The sequence below is a fragment of the Globicephala melas genome, chromosome 20 (genome assembly GCF_963455315.2).
Source record: "Globicephala melas chromosome 20, mGloMel1.2, whole genome shotgun sequence".
Classification (NCBI taxonomy): Eukaryota; Metazoa; Chordata; class Mammalia; order Artiodactyla; family Delphinidae; genus Globicephala; species Globicephala melas.
Window position 1 is genome coordinate 37,527,766 of NC_083333.1, and position 24,033 is coordinate 37,551,798.

A 24,033-nucleotide genomic window follows, 5' to 3' on the forward strand; every position below is an offset into this window, starting at 1 on the left:
CGGCTATTACAAATTACTCTAGTAGATATCCTGGTACATATAACTTTGTGCACATTTGTGAGTATATTCATGGGATAAACACCTAGAAGTGGAGTTGTTCAGGCAAAAGGCATAATATATGTATATGTAGGTGTGTGTGTGTGTATGTATGTTTGTGAATTTGAGAGAGATTTTTTTTGTCTGTGGAAATATGCCTTTTATATCCTCAGGTGTTATATTCTTAGGCTGAAAGTATTCTTAAATCTTGGAAGTCCTTAACGTTTTGTTTTCATTTCTAATCAGGCCAGTACTAAAGTGGAAGTGGACATGGAGAAAGCAGAGAGCCTGCAGGTGACAAGAGGAGACTTCCTTGCTTCTTTGGAGAATGATATCAAACCAGTGAGTATGAATACTGAGTGATGTATAAGCCAAAAATAATAATAATAATTCAGGGGAAAAATAAGTGCCATTTTACTCAATATTTTGGAAGGTTATATCACGTGTAGTTTTTAAAAAATCATAAAATCTCAGTACTGGAACTGTCCAATATAAGAAACATCTGTTCAGTAACTCTGATGGCTGGGTAATTAACCAAGACTTACTGAAATATTTCTCATGATAGGGAGCTCACCATCTTGTAAGGCAGACCATTCAATTTTGAGACTTTCTAATTATTAGTTCTTAAATTGTTTTGAACTAGAAATAGTTTTCTCATTAGTTCTTATATAATCTGAAGCTACGGAAACCTAAATTCATCCTAATTCATCCATCCTTCATATGTTAGTTATTATGTTTAAAAGTAATTCTCATCTCCTTTCTCTCTCCCTTTCCCCACCCTCCTCCAAGGCATCCCTTTTTCTTGCTCAATACCTCCAGTTCCTCTAACTGCTATAGTTTCTAAAACTTTTAACCATTTTCAGTGCCCTTTTTTAAAAAGGTGTCAATTTTCTTAAAATATACTCAAAACTCAGTAGTCATAGTTGGAGTTTTAGAATACATTATAAGGTCATTAACCCATTTTTCTATAAAACAACCACTCATGTTTGAGTAACCATTACTTGGAGTCCTATATTAATACAAAAACAAATTGTAGAACCTTAAAAAGGTGTGTATGTTGTTTTTCTTTCGTCAATGGACCTTGGGTGCACAGAATTGGATTAACCTTAATCTTTAATTCATGACATACTGTCATTAGTCTACAGCGTGTAAAATAAAATATGGTATGTATTGATTTTTTGAGACTTGCTATTTTATTATGTATTTTATTATCAAGTCATCTATATGATTGTGCTATGCCTCATTTATTTTCATTGCTGGATAGCCTTCCATTGTGTGACTAACACAATTTGTCTGTTTTCCTGTCAATGGGCAGTTGGAACATTACCAGTTTTTTGTTATTACAAACAACTGCTGCTAAAGCATTCTTGAATGAGTTTCTCCTAGATATATGTTTAGGAATTAAATTGCTGGGTTGCTGGGTATATGAATGTACAATTCAAACTAAGACTTTAAAGCTGTTTTTTTCAGTGGTTGAACCAATAAACACTTCCCCAATAATGTAAAAGAGATCCTATTCTCTGCATCCTATACAACACTTGGTATTGTCAGACTTACTTTTTGCCATTCAGTTGGATGTAAAATGGGATCACATTTTGGTCTTGATTTTCATTTCACTGATTACCTGTGAAGTATTTCTCCATATGTTTATTGGCCATATGAGTATCTTCTGTGAGATGCCATTCACGTGTTTTGCCTATTTTTCTGTTGTATTGTTTATTTTTATTTGATCTGTATAAGTTCTTTATATATCCTTGATAATAATTATTTGTTGCAAGTATCTCCTTTAAAGACAAAAATCAACTTGTTTTAGCCCATCTGCTTTTTTAAAAAATTAATTAATTAATTAATTTATTTATTTTTGGCTGCGTTGGGTCTTTGTTGCTGCGTGTGGGCTTTCTCTAGTTGTAGCGAGCGGGGGCTACTCTCTTCGTTGTGGTGTGCGGGCTTTTCATTGTGGTGACTTCTCTTGTTGCAGAGCATGGGCTCTAGGCACGTGGGCTTCAGTAGTTGTGGCTCGCGGGCTCAGTAGTTGTGGCTCACTGGCTTCAGTAGTTGCGGCGCACAGGCTCTAGAGCGCAGGCTCAGTAGTTGTGGCGCACAGGCTTAGTTGCTCTGTGGCATGTGGGATCTTCCCAGACCAGGGCTCAAACCTGTGTCCCCTGCATTGGCAGGCGGATTCTTAACCACTATGCCACCAGGGAAGCCCACTGTCTGCTTTTTTATGACTATTCTGACTTTTAACTGACTTTTCAAAAGTTACTCAGCAGTGGAAATGGTTTAATCTTTTGCTGTTATTATTTGTAATAGTTACCAAAAATATTAGAGCCCAGCCTAACTGATCTATCTTAAAATTTTTTCAAGGCAGGTAATTTGGCTACAAGGAAAGGGGCAACTAAGATAACTTAGTTAAGTAAGCAGTAACTTTTATTTATTCCAGGGGTCTGGGGGATAAAACAAAAACTGAAATGACAGGATAAGTAAGGATGACTCATACATATTATATAGCTTGGGAGGGTCACTGTTTTCTGGTTCACGTATCTCAGCTCTGTTAGACAAAAGCCAGCCAATCTACATATTTCCTACAACAGCCTTCCAACCAGTATTTATTAGGCTCTTCCTTTATAACTTTTTACACAGCCACTGCATTTACCATATTCAGACCAGGGAATAAGAACTTTACTCTGTACTCAGGAATCAAAGCACTAGTGTATGCAAGGACCAAAGAGTGGTCTGAAAAATGATTTGGTGGCAAAGTAATAGAGTGATGAGACCACTGTATACTGTTTATAAACAGTATTACAAAAGATGACTTTCTGTTAGGTGCAAGTTCTAAAGAACTGTTAAAGTTATTCCATACATTGGGGAGTGAAAATTTGACTTTAGGATTGTGATAATTTTTTTAAATTAGAAATTGTCAAGCTATATGAGCTTTATATTACATTGGGTTATATTTTCCTACTCATTTTTTCTCCTGTTAACCTTGTGGAAGTGCTATTCAATTAAGTAAATAAGTACTAAAGTTTTTAACTACTTTTGGTAGCTGGTTTGATGAGCGTTACAATTTGAGATTAGAAGTTGAAAATGAAAAGGGTTGTGATTTATGCCCCCATATATAGTACAAATGAAATGATTATATATAGCAATTGCTTTTCTTTCCTTTCCCTAACCCTTCAATCTTCATTACCTCTGCTCATTTCTAGCTCGTTCTAAATCTTACATTTACACACACACTTACCTTTTGGTGCGATTCGACTTATACCCCCTACCACCAAGCGTATGTGGACAAGATCTCCTCATTACCATTTCATATTTCCATTTTAATATCTGACACCTACAGTCAGTGTTAGGATAGTATCTTTGTGTGCTGAGCCAACTGTTTCTAATTTCTAAATCCATATTCTCTCTTTCTCTTTGCTCTTGACAGAAGGCCACAACCCATGTACTCCTTATAGAAACAAGCACGTTGGAACATACCCTTTCTCAGGGATTGCGAGGGCTTGAGCCCTCACAGAATCTGAGCCTAAATATATTTTTTATTCCATTAAGTCACGTGAAGCAGTTTTTGCTCCAATTGGGTAAAAAGTTAAATGAGAAATTATAAAAGTTTTTTTTTTCTTTTCAGGCTTTTTATATTAATATGGGATATTGCTATAGCCCTAGCATGTAGGAATTATTACTCATCCTTTATACCTTTAAATATTTAATTTTTAATACTGACGCTGAAAATGCTTTAAACTGTCCTTTTCCTTCATAGGCATTTGGCACAAACCAAGAGGATTATGCAAGTTACATTATGAATGGTATCATCAAATGGGGTGATCCAGTTACTCGAGTTCTAGAAGATGGGGAGCTGCTGGTCCAACAGACTAAAAACAGTGACCGCACACCATTGGTTAGCGTCCTTCTGGAAGGTGAGAAAAAATGATGTGATAGCATCAAAAGCTGAAAAAAGAAAAAGAAGCACTTTTACAAAGCCATTTAGCACATTCCAGAAAAATGAATTATTTTCAGTTCTAAACCTGTTCATGATTTGAAAATAGCAATCCATTCTGTGTTCCGATATTGTGCACGAATTTAAATCTTCTTGGGTTAGAATGTTACTAATGAATGATAGCAACTAGTTTTCTTATAAGATTGTATCTAAATTTCTATGTTACTTAATAGACTCTATGATACCACATAATATTCAATTCAATTAAAAAAATATTCACTGAGTATTTACTGTGTCTTAGGCATTGAACTGGTTGCTGGAGACACAAAGACATTCACAGAGTTGAGTCTGGTCATGAAAAAAACCATGTAAACAAATACCTAACTACCATGTATGTGTGTAAGGGTATGTGAATGCAAGTCATTTTGCCCAGGGGTGGTCAAAGAAAGTGTTCAATTTAGATTTTGTAGGATCAGTTAGGATTTTACCAAGTAGACAAAAAAGGAAGGACATTCTACCAATTATTTTTTATAGTTATAATTAGTAGAACAACAGAAAAGTTCAGTGAGTCCACATGACAGGGGAATCCAGCCCCTTCCAAAGGGCTAGGGGTGGGGGCTCCCTGAGAGAAACACATTCAGCCAAGACCTAAAGGACGAGGAGAAGCTGGGCGTGCATAGTAACTGCGGAAGATGTTCTAAACAGAGGGACCAGCGTGTGAAAAAGCCCTGGGCTGGAAGGAGACTGAACCAGAAAGGGAGATTGGCTAAGACATGAGACTGAAGAATTAGACAGGAGCCAGTTCGTGCAAAGCCTTGTAGACCATGTTAAGGATTTAGACTGTCCAGGGGGCAGTGGGGAGCCATTTGTAGGATTTTAAGCAGTGAAGTGACATGATCAGATTTATATTTTCAAAACGTCATGACTGCTTTGTGATAGAGAAAGGATTAGAGTGGCGAAAATACACAGGAAAGACCAATGGTGAGAAGCAGTTGCATTAGTTTTAATGAGAGCTGATTATGGTTTGAAGTACTGTAGTGGTAGGAGAGATGGAGTTATGTAGACCCTTTTGAGAAATATTTAGGAGGGAGAATAAAAGAGACTTTATGATAATTATAATAATGATTAATTAATTATTAAGCATAATTAAGCTAACATTCTTTGAACTCTTAACTATTTGCCAGTCAGTCTACTAGCACTTTACATATACTTTCTCATTTAAACCCCACTTCAATCCTGTGGGGGCAGATGCTGCTGTTATCCCTATTTTGTAGATAAGGAAGCTGAAGCTTAGAAATAGTAAGTAGATTGAAAATGGGGAGAGATCAAACATGATCCCCAGGTTTCTGGTATTCACGGCTGGTAAATGCTATTGTTTACTAAGACTGGGAACGCTAGTGGAGAAGTACATTTCAGAAAGAAAGATCATGAGTTCAGTTTTGGACACATTAAGTTCATGGTTCCTGTAGGATAATTGAATGGGAAATGTTGAGTAGCCCACTGGATATGTGGGTCTAGTGCTTAGAAGAGAGGTCTCGCTGGCAGTATACATTCATGAGTTGTCAGTATGTAGACTGTTGTTGAATCCATGGGTGTGGATGAAGTCACTTACAGAAAGGGTAGGTTGAGAAGAAATGGGGGGCCTAGGACTAATCTCTGAGGTGTGTCAACATTTAAGGACTAAGTAGAGCAGGAAGAGTTGACAAAGGAGATTGAGCAAAAATAACCAGAGAGGTAAGAGGGGGGAAAAAGAGAATGTGCTGTCACAGAAGCCAAGAAAAGTATTTAAGGAAGGAAGAGAGGTATAGCTGATTCACTTTGCTGTACAGTAGAAACTAACACAACATTGTAAAGCAGCTATACTCCAATAAAAATTGATTATGAAAAAAAGAAAAATAAATAAAGAGGAGAGTTATCAGTTGTATCAAATATTCCTGAGAGGCCAACAGATAAAGTGTTGGATTTGGCGACGTGGAGGTCATTGGTGACCCTGATGGGAGCCTGTCCCATGTAATGGCAATGGAAGCCATAGCGTTTGTTTGAGGATGGATGGAAGGTGAAGAGTGAAGGCAGCTGGTGTAAATGATTATTTAGGGAGGTTCCATTTCGAAGGGAGAAGGCAGAGTAGTGTTGAGAGTAGTGAAGTCAAGAAAGAGGTTTTTTTTGTTTTGTTTATTAAACTGTCAGTAGACTAGAGCATGTTTAAATGCCGTTGGTAAGGCTCCAGGGAAGAGGGAGGGGTGGAACATATAGGGGAGAGGGTACAGTCAATAATGTCAGGTTCCTCACAGATGTAGAGAACAAATGTATGGACACCAAGGGGGAAAGTGGTGTGTGTGTGTGTGTGTGTGTGTGTGTGTGTGTGATAAATTGGGAGCTTGGGATTGACATGTATACACTAATATGTATAAAATGGATAACTAATAAGAACCTGCTGTATAAAAAATAAAATTAAAAAAAATAATAATAATGTCAGGTTCCTGAGAAGATGGGAAAGAATGATTGGTCAATTTATGGTTGGAAGAGGGGCACATCTTTTATTACACAGAATGGAAGGAGGAGATGTCTAAATATAAGTAAGTAGCTTTGGTTGCTTTCATGAGAAGACCTGAGTCTTTAGTTTCCTAGCTCTTTAAGTCACGTTTGCTTCTAATAAGGCAGTTTTCTCTGCCCCTAATATCACCTCCTAAGAAGATTGTATTTTTTTGTCAGACAAATGATTTGATAGAACTAGTAACATAGGTACTGATATGCATTCGAATGCATTCTCTTTCTTTTTAAAGAAGCAAAACGCTTGCATTTTGTATATTTAGCCAGAAGTTTGAAAGATTAAGGTTATGTGAGAAAGAAAGAAGGAATATATTTCAGTATACTTTTGAGAAGTGCTAATCAGTTCATTAAATTTAGTTGCTAATAAATAAGAGAAAACATGTCTGCCGTGAAATTGTGTCAGGAAATGTTAATGAGCAACTAGTTGAGGCCTCAGTACATTGTGGATAAAAGTTTAAACTTGTTTTATTCCTCTTTGCTTAGGTTGGCTTTTTTCCCCTGACTTGCTCGTATTGTTATGCAGGTCCTCCTCACAGTGGGAAGACTGCTTTGGCTGCAAAGATCGCAGAGGAATCCAACTTCCCCTTCATCAAGATCTGTTCTCCTGATAAGATGATTGGCTTTTCTGAGACAGCCAAGTGTCAGGCCATGAAGAAGGTATCAGGATTTTTACTTTCATTTTAATTTCCTATCTCTTAGATGTGTGTGCACGTGCGTGTGCGTGTGTACGTACACATGTACATATATATCTGTCCTTGTGTGTGTATATATATATGCCATGGCAGTTATGTTCTTCTCAAATAGAATTAAATTATCAGCAGAATTTGGTGGGAAACAGCAACTGTTTTAGACATAGTATTTAACTTCGTAATGCATTTTTATTAGAGTATCCTTATCTTCCAAATTATGCTTTGTTTAGTGTGTATTATGATTAATTTTCATTTCTTAAGTTTGTATTGACTTGATTGAAAGATCACAGTTAAGATTGTTTGAGTAGAGTGGAGCAAATTCATTTAGGAATTTTTAAGTTCTTTCATCAATGTATAAAGTCAGACTAGGGTCAATTAAATTGACTGTATAGTTTGGGAAAGAACAGAGGTGTATCATTGGAAAGATATTCTCAAAACCCCTACAGAAAGATGGTGGTATATTAGATAGTAATCAGTCTGCTTGGCAGACTTAGTGCGGTCCTTGTCTTTTTGCCTTTCTCCAAGTGCCATTTGTCACCTTCTTAATACAGCTGCTTTGAACCACTGGTGAAAGTTAGAACAACATAGAATCCTAGCACTGAAAGAACTCTAAGATCGTCTGGTTCATCGCTCTTACATTCAAGCAGGTACCATGTAAGGCATTTAGGATAGTAGGTGGTTGCTCATTAAAAACAGAAAAGAAAAACAACAAAAATCAATGCTGAACACTCTTAATGCCTGTTTCACCTCACTTAATTTCCATTGATATTCTGATTTTGCGTACTCCCAGACAGTGAAGAAAGATTATTTTTTATATATTTAGTTGAAGTATTTATTTTACTTAAATCCTTTTTTTCATGCTTGATCTTTTATAAATAAGAACTTACTGTAAGTTAAAGAGATGTGAGAAAATCAGAATGAGGGGAAAGAATCTTGAGAATGGGCTTGCTGCCTAGTAAAGACAGCTCAGATGTTCTTTTACCTTGTTCTTAGGCCCTCACTTTATAAAGATGTAGGATAGAATTACCTTAGTTTTTCTTTAGGGAAGAGATTGAAGAGGAAAATACATTCTTTCAAAAGCAGACTCCCAAAAAATATAAGTTTGAGAAGTTAGTCTCATGTTTGTGCAGGTAGCAGAAAATCATTTGTGTAGATTGCTTGAAATGGATAGAGGAGGCGGAGCTTGGAACAGGATTCCACACCAAAACGTCAAGGTAAATATTCTGCGTAAGGTCTTTGAAGTTGAGTGTGAAAGCGAGGGAAATGTTGTAGATACAAGAACTTAAATATCATAGTCTGTTTATTCTGTGTCTGAAGTGAGACCTGTAGTATCTATCCTTCCCAGGAAAATCTGGACAGAATCACTAGGACCGGTAACCTCCCTAATGTAGGTAGGGGTTGCTTTTCTTTATTTTTTGGTCTTTTTCCCTTTAAAGGGAACCTTTAAACCGCTTTTGTTGAAAATTTAAATAGCCTTTGGAATTGGTGGCCATTGAACTTAGCATTTAATTGAACAGCTGATTCTATTTTCCTAACTCCATCTATTCCTTATACTTGTTCAAAGTAGTCGTCTTCTGTGCATATGGTAAATTACTCCACTGCTTTCTACCAGCTGCCAGCTTCTACCTCACATGTACTCTGAGATGTGGGTGGATGGTCCTGGTTTTTTCTATAAAGTTTTTTTTTGAAGTATTTTAGGCTCCTGCACATCAAAGCTGCTTTGCAAGTGTGAGATATTATCATTTTTATTATTTCAATCTCTTGCAAATTGACTTGAGGGGGGGAAGGTAATATGTGCTGATTTTAGAGGCTTAAATGGTTAAATTAATGGCTTAATAACTTATGATTTAATCTTTAAATTGTTGAAGCCTTTCAAGGTAGGGTTTCAGATGAGTAGAAGGCTAAGGTGTATAAAAATAAGTGTCTATACAAGCTTACTTGAAATGGTTTGGATTCATGATTCACTGTCTGGATCATCCTTGTACCCTTAAAGTTACAAAAATCATTTCTTCTTCAACAGTATAATAAATTCATATTAAGACTTTTTGGGTTTTCCTTGGGGAAAAATATTATTCCTTGTGACTAAAGAACAGAACAGAGAAAAGAATGAAGCATAGGTGTCTTAGAAATATATTAGAAATACTGCAAAATCTTTCCCTGCAAATAGTTTTCACATTGTTGCCTAATGATAGATTGACAAAAGCCTGAGGGCTCAAACCCATCTAAAGGTGCTAAGTCTTCCAGTTTGCTTTTGAAAATGAAATATTAATGCCATTCTTTAGTAGTTCTAGTCTCCCTCCCACCATTGTTCTCTTCCCTTCTTTTTTTTTTAGTGTGAAGATGGAAAGATTTTTTTTTTCAAAGCACAAATAATTTATAATTCTTTATCATTAGGGAGAAGACATTTCTTTCCTTTTAAGTGCTTCCCTCCCACCCCCAAAATGTAGCTTTTCCCAATTTCAAAAATAATTTAGAAAATGCAGAAAAGGATACAGAAGAAAATAAAGCCCATATTTGTCCTTCTATTTTCTTCTCTACTCAGATACACATACACACACACATATATTGGGGATCACATTGGACATACTGTTTTAAACCTGGTTCTTTCACTTAATATGAAATTTTTTCATTGTCATTAAATGTATCTCAATATTATGTTAAATTAATAGCTGTATAATATCCATTTAAACATTGCTTTTTTGTTGAACATTTATGTTGTTTCCAGGTTTTTTCACAATTATAAACAATATTCTGTAGAACTCCCAATCACTGCCCCCATTTTCTTATTACATTTTTCTGAGAGTAGCATCCTGATTTACTGGCTGAGAATTTGGACTTAGGTTTCAAATAGACCTGAATTTGAATCCCAGCTCCACTGCTCTTACCAGCTCTTATAGTCACTTAACATATAAGCCTCTGTTTTCTCATCTACCAAATGAAGATAATATTAATAGCTGCCTCATTGGGTTGTTATGAGAATTAAATGAGATGGTGATTTATGTACGGTATCACATAGTGCCTTGGGATATAATATGTGCTCAGTAAAGTATAGTGGTTGTTTTTACTTATTATTATTGCACATACATTTCTTTAAGATAAATTCTCAGAATTGAGATTGCTAAGGTAAAAATATTAATGGTTTTCAAATTTTTATAAGTATTGCTATTAAAACTTATGTAAAAATACTAATGTTTATAAAGCCCACCTCTTAAGAAAGTTGTGCTAATTTATACTTGCGGCCCCATCATATAAGAATGTCCGTTTCCTTGGGCTCTTGCCCGAACTTGATGTTGTTAAAATATTTTTTGCAGAAACTAACATAACATTGTAAAACAATTATACTCCAATAAAGATGTTAAAAATATATATATATTTTTTGCAAATTTGATAGGTAAAAGATTGGCATTAAAATCATTTATTCACCTACATTTTAATGACTAGATCCTCAGTTTTAAAGATTTTTCAAAATGTTTTGCAATGGCAATAGTTTGTGAAACTCAGAAATATTATAACACATTAATTTTTCTTAGAGAGAGGTGGTCTGAACACTTAAGTCATAGAATATCTTTATATACCATTTTATTACTTAAACCAAGAGATGAGTTTTTGTTAGTAGAGAGGGCCATTAGGCTTGCTTTAATGAGTATCTAAGATTTAATTGCAACTAAGGTATTCTTATTCACATACAGATGGTGCTAAAATATATGAAAGTAGTTTATTCTCAATTAATTTAAAATTCACCTTATACTTAATCTGCTTAATAAATCCTTTCTCCATAGATAAACTCCTCAATACTAGCAAAGTCTGTATGAAGTATTATCCTTACATTCTGGGGGGGATACTATGTGTTCCATTAAGATATTTGAAGTGTTCACAGATCTTTCTCTTCTCCCCCATTTTATTTTTGTTTCCTCAACTTTATTCTGTTTAAAAATTTTCATTCCTTTATCCATTTTTGCATCTATACTTAAAAAAAAACCCTATTTTACTAGTTCTATTAATGGCATTAAATGAACAAAAGAACAAAGCAGTAGAATTTGATTTTAACTAATTACCTAATGTTGGTGCTTTCCGAGTATACAATCAGTACAGAGGTGAAATAGAACAATCCGATGTGACTACATTGTTTGAACAAAATTAAGTAGAAAATTAGTGATTTATAAAACTATACCCATTAATAGCATAATATAGTCTTGTTTTTAAAAGGACTGAAAATTAATGGAAGAAATTTTCCTTTCCACTAGCTTTGCAAGAAAGAAATAATCTTCTTTGAATATCCTCCTGTAAATCCCACTGCAAATTGTAGTCTGCACAGAACAGAATCATGGTGCCTAATCCTCCTCTTTTCATGGTTTAGTCCATACAAAGAGCAGAGCTGGAAATTGGATCTTTTGACAGCAGTTACTAAGCAACAGAATTTGGATGTTTTTGGTTAACATCCTAATATATCATGTAGCTGATTTGTTGAAGATTGTGCATGCATTAACTGAGAGAAGTGGACACCCCGGAAGTGACTACAGGTCCCTGTACTGCTGGGGGACGAGCACTTGTTGTTTTTGTTTAATACACTCTGTCTTTTGACGTTTGTATCTGTTTGGCACACAAAGGAAGATGGTGTATGTAGCTCTATAGTGGAATTTAACTTTCAGATCTTGTGACTTTTTATATTATTAAAAATACCCCACTCTGTCGCTCATGTCTTGTGAAAATTTAAGAATTTTTCCTGAAAAGCAGGGAGAACAAATAAGGGATTTTAAGGTCATTCCAGGAAGCTTGAGTGCTTTGCCAAAAGTTTAGGTCCACTTCCTGAGGCAGTTTCATTAGAAGACAACTAATGTTTGCTTGGTCTGCTCCCAAGTTATTTTTAGAAACTAGAGATTATTACTGATAGCACCAATTTGAATTTGCTCATTTACGTTTTTATGTGCTACCAAATATGATTAGAGTATTCTTTCAACTAATTGCTGACAGATTTACTACATTAGGGATTTTCTAAGTCATCAAATTCCTACTGTCATCAGATTTCTACTAACTAGGTACTTCATGCTAGCCACTTCAGAACTGAGATGAGCTCTTACAGCCCCCAAAGAACCTGAAAATTTGGCTTCACTTACCTCAGAGCGCTAAAGAGGTTATAGAAAAAGGAGGACAGAATCTACTTAGTACACGCTTTGCTGTGGTTTGTGATTCTGAAAGGCTGGGATTAACATGGAGCTAATGCTGTCGTGTTCCCATTTGTATTCGTGTAGACTCCAGCGTCTGCAGCTGCTGCCCCTCCCCTGCACACAGGTGGCTCCCAGCTTGTCTGAAGATTCCAGGAGTGGGCTCTGTGCCTTGAGAGCTTGCTGTGTCCTTCAGGACCATAACAGACCTGCCCCTAAACCCTTGGCAGCAGGAGCCCCACACCTCCTCTCACAGGGCCTCCAGCATGCCTTTGCTGCAGTCCCAGGCCCCACACATTCCACGTTGTCTCTCATGACCCACTACACCTGCCTTTGCACCCAACAGTGGAGGCACCAGAGAGTTTAACGATGACAACCTCATTATGTCCACAGCTAGAGATAGACTATGGAACTCTGTTTTCTAGAGACGTTCTTCATCTTCTAGAATAGACCTCTCATTTTTTCCCTGTTGACTATTGACACTCTTTTCCACACTTTTCCTTTCTTCCGTTCTTCCATTCTGTTTCTTTAGCCTTCTCTTTCAGACTTCTCACCTGACTCTAAGAATACGTCTATTCTGCTAATTTTACCTGCTCTACAGGAAACTCCCTGATAGAACTAGGATGGCCGTACACTCCAATGTGCTGTGTGCAATCATGGTTTTTACCTGTTGTTCCAGCATGATTATTAACAACTCCCACCTTTCAAGTGTCCTGCTTTGCATGATAACTTCTATGATCCCCTTCTGATAACCTCTTCAGCAAGAAAAGACTTGAGCATCATACTTTCATCTTACTAAATGAAAGGATCAAAATTTAAGTTAATTTTTTAAAGAGTCTGTAAGATACCACTAGTAGCCCCAGCTTCAGCCCGCCTGGCTAAATGTTGTTTGGGCGTTTGGTCTGGAGCATGCACTGTGTATTTGCTGTGTGCTGTTACTGACGGCAAGTTTGGCACTTCAGTTCTTCAATTCGAGCTGCGGCAGTTTGTACAATTTTACTTTTCTTTCATCTTTCCTTCTTGTACCTCTCCTCCTTTTTGGGTTTATCTACCTAAAGTTATGGTAGAACTTCCCAGCTCAGTATGTAAATATCTCACTTAGATTTTAGTCTGGCAGCTAAACGCATATATTTGCCAGTGGAATCTGAGTATCTCCTTATTTAGCATTGGGCCAGGAAGCCAAGAATGGAAGAGGCTGAGGAGACTAGGCAGAAACATGGATTCAGGGAAAGAGTGATGACCTTATATTACACTCGTGACTACATAAGGAAAAGAATGGGTGTGTAAGAAGTGAAAGGTGTGTGTGTGTATTTAAATTAAAGCAGAGTTAACTGAAACTGGTCAGATTACAACTGGAATTGCATAGCGTTTGTCATGGTTAGTATGTTGTTAAGAGAGTTTGCTGTGAGTACTCCTATCCCCGTGGTAGTAATTAGTACATTAAGAGCTGTCTGTAAAAAAAACTAAATTAAAGACTGCTCTAGGTATTTTTCTTCTAAAATGTTATAGGTAACCCATGTGGTCAGCTGTGAAGTGATTTGTAATGCTTTGTGAATCACAGTATCTGAGATAAGTTAGTGAGACTGCATATAAATTTATCATCAGTTTAGACCCCAGCAGAGTCCTGAATAAGGTTCCTGTAGCCCTGTAAGCTTTAAGAAGGGAGAAGGGCTGATTCAGGGAAAGTGTAAAACTAATGCAAGTAGCCAGTCCATGATGTCTTGGGCCCCTGTGGCTTTAATCCACGATATTACAGCCTGTCAGACAGAATGATATGCTTGCATCAGAGCCCTTAGTAGAATTCTGAACAAATGTTTTAAAGAGCCAAGCATTTTTTTCAGTGACTTCTTAAAATCACCGGAGTTCGCAGGATACCACATTGGCTGCTATATGGTCCAGTTTTCAAAAAAGAGCAAAGAACCACAGTGGAACTGCTTCTAAACTTTTCCATTGTCTCTTCCATTTCTCTTCTGCTTCATCTCTCACCCACCACTCCCCATACACACAGCACCAACGCTGACACCTCTTCATTTTAATTCTTATTGACTGTATGTTAGTTCCTGCAGTGCTCCTAAATTTTCTCATCTCTGTGCCTCGTAATAATCAGTACACTCTGCTTAGAACACTTTCTTTCCTGTTTTTTACTGCACTGTTCATCCTTCAGGTCTCAGCTTAAATGTCACTTCCTAAATTTAGGAGACCATCGTTGACTCCATAAGCTCTTATCAGTAACAATAGGCTAAGTTATGCTGCGATAATGAACAACGCTGAAAATCTCAGGGGCTTAACACAACAAAGTTTATTTCTTGCCCACATTACATGTCCGTCATGACTCAGAGGGGAAGCTCTGCCATAGTTTCTCAGAGATTCAAGCTAATAGGTAATAGAGACTCCATCTCATATGCGATTCCATGATAGCCAAGGCAGGATAAAGGATGTATGATGAATCAAGCAGTGGCTCTTAAAGCTCCTTTCAGAAAGTGATATACTCTGTACTCACATTTTACTACCCAAAGCAAACCCCATAATCATCCCTAACTTAAGAGGGGGTAAGGAAGTACAATCCTACCATGTGCCAGAGAGAGAACCAGGATGTGTAGGGTATCCCCAAGGACTACCACCGCTCCCGTGCTGTATACCAGCACATCGTCTTGTATTTCCTCTAACATCGTGATGCCATGCTTTATTATAGTTACATGTGACCTTACTCATTACTCTTTCCATTGCCTTCATTAGTGCTTGACACATAATAGGAATTCAAAAATATTTGTTGAATGAATGCATAGAACAACACTCCAAGATTCAGTCCTTAGCTCTTTATTCTTCTAGTTCTACCATTTCTCCTTGAAGATCACATGCCTCTCTCATGGTTTCAGCAGTCATTGCCCTGAGGGTGATGTCCATACCCTGACTTCAATCTTACATCTCCAACTACTTACTTGGTATTTCTACTTGAATTTAATGCATAAATTTAAATTTATTCCTTCAGTAAATATTTATTGATTACTTTCTGATAAGGCATTATATGAAGTGATGTGGATACAGAGATAAATACAATAGTACTTGCCTTCACAGGGCTTAAAATCTAGTGTAATATAGGGAAGAATACAATGAATCCGTTAATATATACACAATATACAAAATGCTATACCAAAGGAGAAGAGAAACAAGTGACTTACGGCAAGATGGAATTAGAACTTGTGTTGTTTCAACCATTGAATCCACTGAGCAAATATTATTATTAAATACTCTTCTATGCTGGGTACTGAGGATAACATGAATAAAGTTCTTTTTCCACCTCACAGTCCAGTGAGGAGACAGGTAGCTAAGGACGAAAGGCTAGGTGAGATTTTGATACAATGTGGGAGGGTGACTGAGGGGTATGGGGGATGGTGCAAAGGAAAGCAACAGAGGCATTCTTTCATGCATGCATACAGCAAACATTTATTAGGCACCAGTGAGGCATCAGATCCTGAAAACATAATACTGAGGAAGACAATTCCTACCTTAAATAATATAGAAAAAAAAGAAAATATATATATATATATATACACAGTATGTTGGGGAGGAACTTACCATCTAGATTGTCAACATGAGTTATTATTTTGCTTTTGTTTTTGTTGTTTTTGCATCTCTGAGGGCGACTTTTGAGCATAGAAAAGACCATGTGTAGCTAATTTGAGGTCTAAAAAATTAAAATTCAACATATTAAAATTATATAATTTAAAATCCAGTATTTCAACACAAAAGAAAACTTAAACTTTAAAAAGGTCCACCCCTGGGGCTTCCCTGGTGGTGCAGTGGTTAAGAATCCGCCTGTCAATGCAGGGGACACGGGTTCGATCCCTGGCCCAGGAAGATCCCACATGCCGGGGAGCAACTAAGCCTGTGCTCCACAACTACTGAGCCTGCACTCTAGAGCCTGTGCGCCACAACTACTGAAGCCCACGAGCCTAGAGCCCGTGCTGTGCAACAAGAGAAGCCACAACAATGAGAAACCCGCGCAACACAATGAAGAGTAGCCCCCCTGCTCGCTGCAACTAGAGAAAGCCCACGCGCAGCAATGCAGACCCAATACAGCCAAAAATAAAAACAAATAATTAAAATAAATAAATACATAATAAATAAAAATAAATTAAGTCCACTTCTTTTATTCTATTTGTAAGTCTAGTAAAAGGTAGTTCAAAAAGAGACTTTTATAACAAATTTCTTTAAATATTTTAAACAATATTTACACATTTAAAATATTTTATTTTCTCTTTGACGTACTTCAGTTGTTTAACAAACAAAACATTCTAAATTTCAAAGTAAATCTATAAGTACATTTACTTAGTAATAAATTAAAACTAATAATATAACTATGGTGAATCTCAGATTACCATTACCATTTGGAGGGCTATTAAAGTTATATTTTACCTTCCAACATAAAAGTTTATCAAAATTAATTATTCAACTGCATATTTTAAATTGAACTAGCAAGGCTAATCTGTTAATCTAACATGGTAAGTTAATTGTTACAGAAGTTTAAAGACCAACTATTCACAGATTGTCTTTAAACTTAATATGAAAAAGATTAATATTTTAGGTTTAATTTACTTTATTTCTATACCTAATTCTTAATCTTCTATAGTTAAAAGATACCCAGTAAGGAATATTGTGCTACTACAAACAAATTTGGGAGAGGCGTGGTTACCATCTTGGTGCACTGAGGTTACTTATCAATCAGATTAGGCTGGGATACAGGAATTAATTCTTACAGATGACACCAGTGGGATCACTGAGCCCCAGTTATGGTCACTGGAATAGGAATGCCCAACATTTACAAAAAGGCTGGTCTCAAGGCCTTGAGCACTTACATTAAATTTATACATAAATTAATTCTTCTGTCTGGCTTGAAATTGCTACATCCTTGCCAGCATATAACAGCTTCCTTCACTGTTTGCTTAATTTGCATTTCTTTGGTTATCTTAAGATAATGTCCTGTTATCTTTTGTCTAGTTCTAACATGCATCTATCTGATCCTTTATACCAGCTTTAATTCTTTTGTAAACACTTTGGTTGCTGTGGTCTGATTTGAGTTGACAGAATTCTCTGCTTTCTGTGTTATTCCTGTTTGACAGGCCACAATTCTTATAGATAATAAAATGATATTCAGTTCTACCCTGCACATCCCTGTGGCTCCATCTAGCTCTTGAGTCATAACACTGAAGTCATGCTTCTGACATAGATAGGAGAGACCATTATGATAAACTTGATGGATTTGTCAGTTGATTAATTCCAGCTGTTCCTCAGCACGCCCCAATGTGACACATCCAGCTCTTAGAGCTGAAAGCAGCATTACCCTGCCCTTGCTCAGCCATGATCCAGCTGTGACATCTTGGGCAAGTCATTTAACTGCTTTGGGCCTCAGTTTCCTCCCTTTTAAATTGTAAGAACTCTTGGGCTTCCCTGATGGGGCAGTGGTTAAGAATCCGCCTGCCAGTGCAGGGGACCCAGGTTCTATCCCTGATCCGGGAAGATCCCACATGCCGCAGAGCAACTAAGCCCGTGCGCCACAACTACTGAGACCGCACTCTAGAACCCCCAAGCCACAACTACTGAAGCCTGCGTGCCTAGAGCCCATGCTCCACAGCAACAAAAGTCATCGCAATGAGAAGCCCACACACCTCAACGAAGAGTAGCCCCTGCTCACCACAACTAGAGAAAGCCCACACACAGCAACGAAGACCCAACACAGCCAAAAATAAATAAATTAATTTATTTTTTTAAATTGTAAGAACTCTTCAAGTTCTGAAGCTCTATTAAATTCTAGTTTTGTGTAGTCAGAAATATTGGGTGTTTTACTGTGTTTTGTTTGAGCATTGGTCAGGAATTAGCTAAATTTTATCTTCTTGGAAATTGTCATAATTATGGAGGGCAGTGAGATAATAAATGGTTTTGCTTTCTTCTAGATCTTTGATGATGCATATAAATCCCAGCTCAGTTGTGTGGTTGTGGATGACATTGAGAGACTGCTTGGTGAGTCATGACTTTTGCCATCGTACTATCCTTGCCGCATTACAGCTAATGTCTCACAAATTACAAGAGAAAATACAGGTGTTTATAATCTATAGGGCAATAGAAATACCTTTCTTTGTCTAATAAGGAAATATAACACTATCGCTTATATCTGAAGTCAACAATGGTATTCATGTTAAATATGCCTTATGACCGTAGCTGCATTATAAACTACTTTCCTATAAGGGCCCATGTCTCATATTATTTTGTATCTTCCACAGAGTTCCCTGCCCATAATAAATGATTAGTAATTTTCGTTGATGGATATATTTGCTGTATACTATTTCTGAGCTGCCTGTAGCTTAGGGATTCCATTTGTGAACTTTGACAGAACTAAGGAAAGAAGGGTTTAGGGCTGGAGTGAAATCTACAGGTTAGCTGTAACACTTGGGGCAGAAGTTGTAATCTCTTTGTACATCAGTTTCTGCTCACATAAAAAAGAGACTGTATTCTCTTCCTTACTCATCCCACAGAGTAATTGTAAAGACAAAAATGAGATAATATTGTGAAAGTTGAAAACATTCTGAAAGTTAAAAGTGCTCTACAGTAATTTTTTAAAATACCTATTAAACATCTCCTACGTTTAAGTGCACTCCTACAGAATACAAAGATGAATAAAACAGTCCCTGTACTCAGCTCATAAGAGGTATTCTACAAATAAATGCCAGAACAGTGTTATTACTCTTACATTTTATTTCATTGCAAAAAAATAGATAAATCTGGAATAAATTCATTGTAACAATGGCTCAGGATGCTATAATAAACTTGATTGAAATTGAACCTACCTGGTAACTTAATAAATATCTGAAAATACTGCCAACACCTGGTTAACTAACCCCTTCTTCATTAAGGGGTCCATAATGGTGTAGTAATGATTTCACGTTAACTGTTCTTACTACGTGTTTCCCATGATTTTCAGACTTGTGTTACATCCTCTATTACTTCTTTATTTTCCTGTTTCCTAAGGCAATGTTTATTACAAAGCAAAGCAGGTATATCTATGAGGTCTTCTTAAATCAATAGTTTTATCTAGTGACCTGGGTTTTGGGTCTGCTATTTTTGATACACTTCAGCTCAGTTTCTGGGATTATTTCTTTAAAAGCTTTTAGGCACATACTCATAGCTCTGTGTAAAGTCCTTTATCTAAACACAATTGAGATGTGTGGTCATAGCAACAGTACTATGTCAGGAATGTGTGCCCTCTGAGTATATTTTCACTTGTATGAATAGTTATTATCCGTACTTATTTGTTCATTTATTCAGTAAGCATTTGCTGAGCCCTTACCACTGTGCTAGAATTATTAGGGTTTCAGAAAAATAAGTAGTAAGATGCTGTCATTATGACATACATTGGCAAAAATTAATACAAAGTAGAATGTGCCATGTGTTCTGGATATTCAGAAAGGGGAGGATCACTTTTGACTTCAGAGGGCTGATGCCTGAAGGCAGCTCTAAGCACAGGGCAAGGGTGCATGTGCAACATGCAGAGAAAGCAAAGCGGGTGGCATTAGTGTCAAATCTTGAAGGATGGGTAGGAGTTTTAACAGGTAGAAAGTTATTTGAGAAGTTCACTGTTCTTCACCATCTGTGGACCAATCTCAGTGGCTTTACCATCATTTCAGTTGTATTGAAGTACCTTACTTACATTCTTATTACTTGCCATTTCCTCCTCTACCCATTTTCTAGTATCATGTTTTGTTGCCTGTGTACTCACTGTATTACCATGGCTTGCAGTAACTTCTTGGAAATGTTTAGTAAATACTCCTGGGGATTTTTTTTTCCTCTTTTAAAAAAAAAAAACTGTCTCTGAATATCAGACAGAGATGTCTACATGAACTCAAAATGGATATTTAGATGCTTTTTAAAAATTTACAGATAAGAGTTCTTACGTACTATTTTAAGCATTTAAGTTACTGTAGATATTTTGTCTTGTTATCGTTAGTTGCATGACTGTTATTTAGGACTGTGTTTACTCTTTTTTTTGGAATTTTATTTTATCTTATTTTTATACAGCAGGTTCTTATTGATTATCAATTTTATACATATTGGTGTATATATGTCAATCCCAATCTCCCAGTTCATCCCACCACCACCCCCCAGGACTCTTTATGCAGAAAAATCAGAATGTTTGGAATATGTGCATATGTATATCGAATCCCTAAACATAGCAATGTTTCTCTTCCAGATTATGTCCCTATTGGCCCTCGATTTTCTAATCTGGTATTACAGGCTCTTCTTGTGTTACTGAAAAAGGCGCCTCCTCAGGTAAAAATAATATAAGGAACATTTTCACAGAGTTTCTCCAGTAAATTATACAACGGTGCACTCTCTAAATAAGCAGATTATCATAAACATATAAAATTTTCTTGTTGAAGAGATTTTGAAAGGTTGTCTGGTCTGGCCTTCTGCCTTAAGGTAAATGATTTTCTTAATCACTTTTCTTAATCAGAGAAATTTTCTGTTCTTTTTCTGAAGATCTCAAAATCCCAGTTTCAGTTAGTATTCTGTGTTGCTTTATAACTTCACCACCATATTACACATCCCTACTTCCCTCCGTTTCCCATGAGAGATATTAATACATGATAGTAATGTAGAAGGGATTAAACACATGTTCCCATTTGTTTTGTTTTTCGTTTCATAAGTTTTCCTAAGAATTTGTATTTGGGGTAATTTACATTCTGTAGGGAGTTTTGTTTTGTTTTTAGTTTTTAAGGATGAGCTTGAGTTATTTTTCTTGTGTAATGTGGCAGTTTTGAAGAGTGAGTTTATAGCCAGAACCTTGGTTCATGTGGTTGTAGTTTTTACTCATGTGGCTGTTGGAGACTGGTGATTTTGATAGGTTAACACATTTAAACTAACCTATGAGGGTTGGTTAAATATGTTAATTATGTAGAGGCTGCCAGAGCATGTTTGGCTATGACATAAGACATGAATTCTCTTGGTTGATTCTGCATGTTGTAACCTTGAAGAAATGCCAATCAAAGGCAGATACAAAGGGGTGAAGCACTAACTTAAAAAAACATCTTAATGTCTGTATGGGAATCTCATATTTGAAGTTAGAGATATAAACTAAGCTGTATGGAAAATATTTAGTGTTAAGCTGGTGAATCTAATATTTAATTTAACAGTTAAAATTATATGTGTGTATGTGTTAGGCCTAAAGGTAAAGGACTTGTCTTGACTTTCTAGGGTTTTTTTTTATTTCCCTAAACTAGTGAAAAGAAACATACAACAACCTTGAAAATTTACTACATATTTGCACGGTGAAAGGATTTTTTCAAATCATTTTTCTGTAAACTGTTATTCCCAGGAGTTGGAGTTTTAGCTTATATTGAAGCTGAAATTAGAGAAGTGAGAATTTTTTTCTTTTCTGATTCCTTCAAAAAATATGTATATAGTTATAAAGCAGAAACTAACACACCATTGTAAAGCAATTACATTCCAATAAAGATGTTAAAAAATTTTTAATGTATATAGATATATCTAAAGTTTCTAGAATAAAAATAACCCCAATAAATAAATTTTTAAAATATATATATCACACACAAAAAAAATCCTTTTTATGAAATCAGCATTTAAAAAATTATAAGATTAGGAGACTTTTCCCAGGTATTAAAATTTACTTCTTATAATATTCAGGTTTTTAGCTAAAAATAATTTATGCTACAAGCCATTTGAGAGAAGAAAGAATAATTTTTCAATGGTACTTTTTAAACTGCTTATCCCTTTACATTGTTAAATACTATACACATGGATTTAAACAGAGACATCCCCTGAGAATTATTTGTAATCCAAAATAGATACTAATAGAAATAAATAGAACATATTGACAAATGATTTGCAAAATCTTGAATAAAGGCTTAGGAATAACTTTTTGTTTTATAAAAATAATTGTTAACACCCTTGAGGAAAGGAACATTATCTTATGCTTTTAAATCTTACAGCATCTGGCACTGAGGTTTATACAGATATGCTTCATGAATAACTTATTCAAATATATATATATATACACACACACACACACACACACACACACATATATATATAAACTTTTAAATATTTTTTGAGTGTCCCCTCATTTTGGTGGGATTGAGTATTTAGTATTGCTGTAGTTTATATTTGGCAAGATATGACTAAAGTGAAAACATTCAAAAATAAGTAAAGTTCAAATGGCCAATAACACAAAAAGATACTCAACATCATTAGCCATCAGGGAAATGCAAATCAAAGCCACAGTGAGATATCACTTTATATCAGCTAGGATTACCATAATCAAAAAGTCAGATAATAACAAGTATTGATATGCATATGGAGAAATTAGAATCCTTATACACTGTTGGTGGGAATAGGTAAATTGTGCAGCCTTTGAAAAACAGTCTAGCACTCAAAAAGTTAAAGATAGTGTTACCATATGACCCAGCAATTCTATTTCTAGGTATATACCCCAAAGAAATGAAAATATATATCCACACAAAAGCTTGTACATGAACATTCATAGCAACATTATTCATAATAGCCAAAAAGTGGAAACAACCCAAATGTTCATCAAGTAAAATAAACTATGGTATATACATACAATGGAGTATTATTTGGCATTTAAAAGAAATGAAGTACTAATACATGCTATAACATGGATGAACCTTGAAAACATGCTAAACAAAAGAAGCCAGTCACAAACAACTACATATTGTATGAATCCATTTATATGAAATGTCCAGAACTGGCAAATCTATAGAGATAGAAAACAGATCAGTGGTTGCCTAGGACTGGAGGGGTGGATAGGGAGAATGAGAGGTGACTGATAATGGGTGCGGGGTTTCTTTGGGGGATGATGAATACGTTCTAAAATTGATTCCAGTGATGGTTGCACATATCCGTGCAATCTACTAAAAACCATTGAATTGTACACTTTAAGTCAGTGAACCATGTGTTATATGAGTTACATCTTGATAAAATGGTTACAATAGATAGATACATAGATAGATAGATACATAGATAGATAGTGTCAGAAGCTTAAATGGTGAAAGGAGGATTCCATGCAGAGCTAGAGGTAAGGAGTGAGCATACAGCATACATGGCCCAGATTGGAAAAAATCTTAGAAACAGGAGTTGAATCCTTAAAAAAGGGCTGTGGAATGAATTTCTCTAAGGATTGGAAAGGAAGGATATAGGAGCATGTAAGAAGTAGAAGATAGATCTAGTTGCCTTAGTGATTGGAAATGGTGGGGATTCTCTTTTAAGAGAATACCAGCCTGTCCTTAATCAGAATTTGGTGACTCTGACCTGGACTGCTAGATGACCTGCTGTATAAGTGAATCAGTGGCAGAAGAAGGTAACATTTAAAATATTTCTAGTTGGCATATATTTAACAAAATAAAAATATGCTTTCTCTGTACCACCTTGCTTTTTTAAATTAGTTTGTATTCTCTCAGGACAATAAGGGAAAATTTTTCAGGCTGATCCAGGGTCAAGACTATTTGTCATTCTAAAGTAGAAGCATTCACTTTACCAAACCATTATCATGTAGGTTTTTCAGATGTTTTCAATTAAATATTAAATGTATATGAATCTGAATGTTGTAGAGATGCATAGACTGGTAGAAAGC

General features: G+C 36.0%; 1 protein-coding gene across 2 annotated transcripts in view; it reads left to right on the forward strand.

Annotated features, from left to right (window-relative positions):
- The window catches only part of NSF (N-ethylmaleimide sensitive factor, vesicle fusing ATPase), a 156,681-nt gene that overhangs the window by 108,283 nt on the left and 24,365 nt on the right, over window positions 1-24,033 (forward strand). For both annotated transcript variants that reach the window (XM_030850057.2, XM_030850055.2), the window contains exons 13-17: window positions 283-378; window positions 3,794-3,950; window positions 7,044-7,177; window positions 18,323-18,389; window positions 20,614-20,693. In XM_030850057.2, coding sequence (XP_030705917.1) covers window positions 283-378; window positions 3,794-3,950; window positions 7,044-7,177; window positions 18,323-18,389; window positions 20,614-20,693 — 534 coding nt within the window. The remainder of the gene's footprint in view (window positions 1-282; window positions 379-3,793; window positions 3,951-7,043; window positions 7,178-18,322; window positions 18,390-20,613; window positions 20,694-24,033) is intronic.